We start from the raw sequence: 8,389 nt of genomic DNA, 5'->3' as shown, positions 1-8,389 counted from the left end.
ATTATTTTTCTTTCACAGCTTTGATAGCTCTTGTAATTGTATTTTTGCTTGCTTTATTTTGCTTACTTTATTGTGTCCACATCTGGACTACAGTATTCCACAAAGTACAGGCCATTTAAAGTGAGTGCACTTTGTGACATTCTCTAGCAGTGCTTTATTCATGAGTTTATACATATTATATTGTTAAAAACTCATACACATCAGCACAATCCTTAATTAGAATATTCAGCATCTTAATTTAATCAAAGTAGTCCTCAATGTCAATGCCAGGGTTAAGCAAATCGTCCCCATATGAGGAAAGATCCATCTGGTTGAGAATGAGATTCTCAAAGGTCTCTTCCAGGTCAGTGTCTCCAATAAGGATTGCTCCGACCATACGCCCTCGGCTCAACACCACCTTCACGTACTCCATGCCTTTAGTGCAGCGTACCAGCAGTTCATGATCTAAACCAAGGCCCTGTGCATTAAACTTGCCCAACAGCACCACCTGTAGGGGACACAACATAAATATAACTCTTCTTCTTAAGAAAATATGAATTTGGAAGTGAAACAGATGACAGGAAGACAGTGGATGAAACAGAAGACAGTGAATGATGGAAAGATAGAGATAGCAGGAGAGAGAAAGTAATTCGTGAGACCATTTAATAACTATTTAATAAATAACTCCGTATATAGCACTATATATATATATATATATATATATATATATATATATATATATATATATATATATATATATATTATTTTTTTCCTAATTAATTTTTAACGAAGAAATAGCGCTTAATCTAATAATGTATTATCTGATCATCTCAAATCAATGATTTAAAACTGCTGACCCTTCTTTTATTTGCAACTGATGTAAAAATGATCCTTCTGTGAGTACAAATGCAAGGGTGAAGGAAACAAGTAATTTACACTTGGAGTGAATAATATAGGGATATATAGCAAAGAGGTCCTTTGCTGTGTTTGTAATCTCATCCTATGTCTCACCTTTAATCTATAGACCAGCAGTGGGACACGAGAAATTCGAACACTTGTATGAAATTCCCTAGCTAACTAAAGCCACATAAAATACTGCAGTATTAGTGTATGGGGCAGGGATATTCCTCTTCATAAGTAAATCACAGTTTCTTAGTGTTTTATTCCACTAATTTCCAGGGAATATACAATTCAGGCAAAATGGCAATGTGATGCACAATTATGGTAACCATGGAGTGATTTTCTACATGAAAAACATTAAAAAGAATTTAAAGACTGAGAAACAGGAAATAAATTGAAAATTAAGAGTGCCAAGAGACAAAGAGAGGAGAGAATAGAATGTGAGCACTAATCACCTTGTAGTTGAAGAACTTGGTGATGTGTGAAAAGAGCTCGAAGCAGAAGTCAAGCTCAATGGCCTCCTCCTGCATGTGGGCTGCTATGCAGCGTGCGGCGTAGAAGCCCATCTGACGAGCCTGAGTCCACAAGCGCATCTGCCACAAGGGGGCACAGCAGACACAGTGAATGTGAGAGACTCAATATTTCCAAAAACAATTAGTATAGATTTGAACATAAATGTGCTGGTGATTTGCCTTTATTATGGCCAGCAAATGGAATATATGCCTCAGATATTAAAAGAGTAACATTTAATAAAAAAACATTTCAGTTTTGTGTTTTTGTTCAAATATTTCTCATAAAAAAAACACATCTTTGATAACAAAACACAGGAAGTGAAAGTTTGCATTTATGAATGAGTTCATGAATAAACCTGCTGCCAGAGGGGACTAGGCTCCCAGCCTGCACTGCACACGTCTCCAGCTGCATACACATCCGGTTCAGATGTCCGCATGTGTTCATCAACCCTAAGGCCATGATCCTCTGCCAGGTCAAACTGTATTTAATGATCATTTTAAAAAGTCTTTTCAATTTTCAAACAAAAACGTTTTTTGTTTTTTTTAATTAATGGAGAAAAATATACTTTACATTAGCCTGATAATGTTTAATAATCACACACACACACACACACACCATATACTGTAGATAACAGATAATCAGCAATATTACATATATAACATATACATACACACACACACACACACACACACACATTATATATATATATATATATATATATATATATATATATATATATATATATATATATATATGTGTGTGTGTGTGTGTGTGTGTGTGTGTGTATATATAAAACTAACTGGGCATTTCAGTACTTACATTGTTACCCTGAAGAAAAGGTTCACTATTTGGAATCACACCTGTAGCACTGACTACAAAGTCACAGCCATATACCTTCCCGTTGGTTAACTGTACATAAACTGGCCACACGCCTAAGGAAAAAAAAAAAGAGAGTTCAAAGTCCCTACTTCCATGGAGTTTTTGTACTCTGATACACTTTAGTTTCAAAGAACAGTGTTACCTAAGTCACCCTTCTGTAGATAGAGTGGTGAGCTCATGAAGTCCTGCTGGGAATGGATTGCTTCAATCTCACACTCATACTCTACATGCACATTGTGCGAAACCTGGGAGAAAAAAAAATAATAAAAGTACGGCCTGGGGAAGTTGTTCTTGATACTTGTTAAAATGTAGTGTATAGTGTTTCTATATGAGTAAGCACACTCACACACCTTCTCTGCTCCTCTTAGACTGATGTCTAGGTGCCAGTCTGGACCTAAGGCACTACCAAGATCTGCTGAACCTGGTGTGAAACAACACATATTAGAATAGTACATTATTCTAAATGCTTTAAACACTTCCAGCAGCAGTGGCAACAGTTACAAATAATGCTTTAGCCAATCTCAGAACAATGGCCCCACGACCCCCAAAGTAAATAGTTTTTTGCACACTGCTGATTGCAATGTTCCTTCAAGATATGTGCCTGAATGTTTCTGTCTGATGTATGCTAAGCTTTAGTGCACCTGTTTTAGGTTCCGGGGCTCTTTCAGTGGTGAAGCGTGTTCTCTTGCAGGGCAGTGCTTTCTCAGGTTTCTCCAACTGCAGTGAGGGGATGAGGAATTGAGCAGCTCCAGCATCAAAGAACGTATTCCCAATAGCCTTGTCCTTTATCGCCCAGATCACCTCACAGCCCTCCACTTCATAGCTACACACAGAAACACAATGATGGCTGGTGTAGTAACAGATTCAACCACAAGAACACACACTAATTTGTTTCTGTGATCTTGCACACACATATCCACCTTTTCTTTTATCAAGTAATGATTTGAATTTGATATGATTCAGATATGAGCAGGGAACACCAAACATGTAAAATGTCCAATGCAAGGGGACATTTTCTAACAGAACTGGGATCGGGCCGCACCACATCATAAATATGGATGATGTTCCTCTGATGTTTGACCTGCCGCTCACTCGGACTGTCTACAGGAAATGCGAATCATTCGTCACGCTGAAAACAACCGGGCATGAAAAAACACTTCACCTGTGTTCTGAGCTGCACGGCATCGGGAGAAAAGATTCACCGATGGTGATTTTTAAACGCACGACGATGCAAAAAGAAAAACTCCCGAGAGAAATAGTTGTGAAAGGAAGGAGAAAGACAGTGAACAATGACTTTCTTGGTAGGCTACTGTTTAGATACAAGTCGTGTAACAGACACTGTCTTTCGTTAAAGCCTGTGTAAAGTTCATTAGTTTCAGTGTAGACACCTGCAGCTTATAGACAGCTGCGGCTTATTTATGCTCAAAATAAAAATCTTTGTCAAATTCAGTGGGTGCGGCTTATATTTGGGTCCATTTAATAGTCCGGAAATTACGTATCATTAGTTTATAATATTATTGTAGTTCAACAGTTATGCAATCTGGAAAATAAATGGAGCTTACACCAATTCCAAAGCAATTCCTCCATTCCCAATAACTAGCATGCGTTTGGCTTTGCAAAGCTTCTTCTGAAAGTCCTGTAGAAAAAGAAGTTAAACATTAAAGGGAGGGAAAATGTAAGTGCCTGTTTTTTTTAATTGAATTCCATAGTGCAGTGTAATCAAGAAAATATTTTACACAATCATAAAAACACTTTGTATATGATTTGTAGTATTAGGTTATGCACTGTGTATATTTATAGTGAATGAAATTCAATGTTATATCTATGTGTACAAAATCTCATTATGTCAGTGAAAATGGTAGTGAATATTTTTTTCATTAGCAGTACCTGGGCACTGTCCGTGTCCCGTATACCTAGGACGTGAGGGTTCTCCTTGATAAGGAGTTTAGGTCTGGCACCGGTGCACACACACAGCTTCTCGTAATGGAATTTACGTTCATCCTCAGTCTGCAACACCTACACACAAGAACTCATTAACATTGCTAAGATGCTGAACTGCTATGGGCACACACACACACACGCGCACATGCACACACACACACACGCACATGCACACACACACGCGCACATGCACACACACACACGCGCATGCACACACACGCACATGCACACACACGCGCATGCACACACACACGCACACACACACACGCACACACACACACACACACACACACACACACACACACAAGAATAATTCGACTCACATGCTGTTTTGCATAGGGCTCTGACTGCTGAGTGAATAACCTTCAGGTTAGTATACTTCTTCTCTAAGATGCTGGATGGCTGTTCTTCTACATCAAAGTCCTCCAAGGTTTTGGACACCTTTGGGAAATGTGTTAAATCTTTATTATTCACATTCAGTGGTTTTCTGAGGAGTGAGTTGTGATTTGTGTAAAAGAAAAGCGCTATATATTTTGATTATAGCCTTGTCCTTTATCGCCCAGATCACCTCACAGCCCTCCACTTCATAGCTACACACAGAAACACAATGATGGCTGGTGTAGTAACAGATTCAACCACAAGAACACACACTAATTTGTTTCTGTGATCTTGCACACACATATCCACCTTTTCTTTTATCAAGTAATGATTTGAATTTGATATGATTCAGATATGAGCAGGGAACACCAAACATGTAAAATGTCCAATGCAAGGGGACATTTTCTAACAGAACTGGGATCGGGCCGCACCACATCATAAATATGGATGATGTTCCTCTGATGTTTGACCTGCCGCTCACTCGGACTGTCTACAGGAAATGCGAATCATTCGTCACGCTGAAAACAACCGGGCATGAAAAAACACTTCACCTGTGTTCTGAGCTGCACGGCATCGGGAGAAAAGATTCACCGATGGTGATTTTTAAACGCACGACGATGCAAAAAGAAAAACTCCCGAGAGAAATAGTTGTGAAAGGAAGGAGAAAGACAGTGAACAATGACTTTCTTGGTAGGCTACTGTTTAGATACAAGTCGTGTAACAGACACTGTCTTTCGTTAAAGCCTGTGTAAAGTTCATTAGTTTCAGTGTAGACACCTGCAGCTTATAGACAGCTGCGGCTTATTTATGCTCAAAATAAAAATCTTTGTCAAATTCAGTGGGTGCGGCTTATATTTGGGTCCATTTAATAGTCCGGAAATTACGTATCATTAGTTTATAATATTATTGTAGTTCAACAGTTATGCAATCTGGAAAATAAATGGAGCTTACACCAATTCCAAAGCAATTCCTCCATTCCCAATAACTAGCATGCGTTTGGCTTTGCAAAGCTTCTTCTGAAAGTCCTGTAGAAAAAGAAGTTAAACATTAAAGGGAGGGAAAATGTAAGTGCCTGTTTTTTTTAATTGAATTCCATAGTGCAGTGTAATCAAGAAAATATTTTACACAATCATAAAAACACTTTGTATATGATTTGTAGTATTAGGTTATGCACTGTGTATATTTATAGTGAATGAAATTCAATGTTATATCTATGTGTACAAAATCTCATTATGTCAGTGAAAATGGTAGTGAATATTTTTTTCATTAGCAGTACCTGGGCACTGTCCGTGTCCCGTATACCTAGGACGTGAGGGTTCTCCTTGATAAGGAGTTTAGGTCTGGCACCGGTGCACACACACAGCTTCTCGTAATGGAATTTACGTTCATCCTCAGTCTGCAACACCTACACACAAGAACTCATTAACATTGCTAAGATGCTGAACTGCTATGGGCACACACACACACACACGCACATGCACACACACACACGCGCACATGCACACACACACGCGCACATGCGCACACACACGCGCACATGCGCACACACACGCGCACATGCGCACACACACGCGCACATGCGCACACACACACACACACACACACACACACACATACACACACAAGAATAATTCGACTCACATGCTGTTTTGCATAGAGGGCTCTGACTGCTGAGTGAATAACCTTCAGGTTAGTATACTTCTTCTCTAAGATGCTGGATGGCTGTTCTTCTACATCAAAGTCCTCCAAGGTTTTGGACACCTTTGGGAAATGTGTTAAATCTTTATTATTCACATTCAGTGGTTTTCTGAGGAGTGAGTTGTGATTTGTGTAAAAGAAAAGCGCTATATATTTTGATTATTGACCTTTGTGCAATTTGCCTCATGGAATTGAAACATTAGGTATTTGTATAATGGAATGAGAAAATAAAAAATAAATAAATAAATAAATTGTATATTATATATTATATACATATATATATATATATATATATATATATATATATATATATATATATATATATATATATATGTTGGTATGCAGTTGAAACTGAAAACTGCGATCACCATATGAACCCTAACAAAGCTTTAAATTTCAGGACTAAATCTCACCTTGCAAAACCTTGAGCAATTGATTGATTGTGCTTGAATGGTTCCAACCTTACCATCCCTAATCACTATTATATCCATTATTATGTGTAAACAGGTTATTTAGCAATCATTATTAAATATATTTGGGACTTACAGTGTAACTAAAAGGAAAACTACAAATACAAACAAAGTTAATTTTAGAGTTGGCATCTTCACAAAAGTTTCTTGCTAGAAAATTTCCCTGCCTTTTTTTTTAATTTTTTATTGTGACCAGTTTTGTTGAGAAATAACCTGTGTCTTAATTGCTTCTTAACATCAATGTTCCTGTACTTATTGTTTTGACTTTCAAAACAGACCTGTCTTAAATTAGTCACAGTCTTCACCAGGGGAGCAGCGGTCAGAAGAGCGACTTCGTCTTCAGGAAACTGGAAGGCCAGCTGAAGAAAGGGGGAAAAAAGGAGAATATATGAGACATGGCTGGATGAGAATAAACAACCACGGATGAGGATAAACAACAGCTCACTATAAAGTGAAAGCTGATAGATTTACCTGCTCTGCACAAGTGACCCCTGAAATTCCTCCTCCTACAACCACGAATCTAAAGTGTTTCTCTGCTGGGGAGCTTCCTGCCATACCACTTAGGTCCACCTACACATATTCATACAACACACACACACACACACACACACAAACACACAAACACAGATAGATAGAGATGATTTTATATATATATATATATATATATATATATACATACATACATATACATACATATGTGTATATGTGTGTGTGTGTATCAAACAATGAGTCACTAACTAACTATATATATATATCTCAGAACCAGGTTTATTGGCCAAGTGTGTTGACACACAAGGAATTTGGTTCCAGGTGTTAGTGACTTATTGTTTGATACACATATGTATGTATGTATGTATGTATGTATGTATATATATATATATATATATATATATATATATATATATATATGTGTGTGTGTGTGTGTGTGTGTGTGTGTGTGTGTGTGTGTGTGTGTGTTATATGGTATATAATACATCTGTATATGGCGGTTGACATTATTTGTTATTAAACCCAATTGTTTTCACTTTACGTTTTAACTGACATTCGTGTACTAGTCGTCTGTATATAGTTATTTTTGTTTACATACAATGTGACGATGACTTACTGTTCGCTGTTCACAAACCTGTATAGGAATCAGGCACTTATGGCTCCTAAACGTTACTACAGTAGATCCTGTGGTTAAATACCAAACTGCTCAGTATATGCCGCACAATATATCAGCCAGGGTGTAGACTTGATTCCCTTACAGTCTATTTTGTGCGCGTTTACAGGTTATAAGAAGTTAAGTCGCTTTCCAAAGCGTCCATAGTTTCCGTCTTCTTACATCAGCTAACTACGGCAACCGACGAGGCTCTAAAAGTAGACGAGGCATTAAAAAAAAAAGAACGAAAATATTGCATTTTTATATAAATCATTATATTGTTTTTCACAATCTTGAACGTTTCAAGGTCAACAAAATATTTAAAAAGAGCAGGGAACTATGATATGGAATTTATTTACTTTTATATTAAAATTTCACAAACGCAAACCATTATTGACAATATATAATGGCGCATATTACACAATTATTTAATTTATAAGTAGTATATTATATGCCACCACCACAAACTGCACAAATTGTAAATTTTTCC

The 8,389-nt window shown here is 37.3% G+C and overlaps 1 protein-coding gene across 2 annotated transcripts; it reads right to left on the bottom strand.

Moving 5' to 3' along the window:
- Positions 1-114: 114 nt before the first annotated feature.
- pyroxd1 (pyridine nucleotide-disulphide oxidoreductase domain 1) lies at positions 115-8,109 on the bottom strand. Of its 2 annotated transcripts, none has more exons than XM_046873049.1 (13): positions 7,864-8,109; positions 7,230-7,328; positions 7,037-7,117; positions 6,232-6,351; positions 5,867-5,995; positions 5,542-5,615; positions 2,913-3,094; positions 2,622-2,692; positions 2,414-2,516; positions 2,212-2,324; positions 1,748-1,870; positions 1,335-1,472; positions 115-487 (listed from the first exon to the last, which is right to left on the bottom strand). In XM_046873049.1, exons 2-13 carry the CDS (start codon positions 7,311-7,313, stop codon positions 239-241), a joined length of 1,467 nt encoding a protein of 488 aa, XP_046729005.1. In that variant the 5' UTR covers positions 7,314-7,328; positions 7,864-8,109; the 3' UTR covers positions 115-238. The 2 variants fall into 2 exon arrangements, with proteins under 2 accessions (XP_046729005.1, XP_046729004.1); XM_046873048.1 differs by having other exon boundaries at positions 7,882-8,109.
- Positions 8,110-8,389: the final 280 nt, after the last annotated feature.

The sequence above is a fragment of the Silurus meridionalis genome, chromosome 18 (genome assembly GCF_014805685.1).
Source record: "Silurus meridionalis isolate SWU-2019-XX chromosome 18, ASM1480568v1, whole genome shotgun sequence".
Taxonomy (NCBI): Eukaryota; Metazoa; Chordata; class Actinopteri; order Siluriformes; family Siluridae; genus Silurus; species Silurus meridionalis.
The sequence above is the reverse complement of the archived record's forward strand: the minus strand, read 5'-3'. Positions and strand labels throughout refer to the sequence as shown.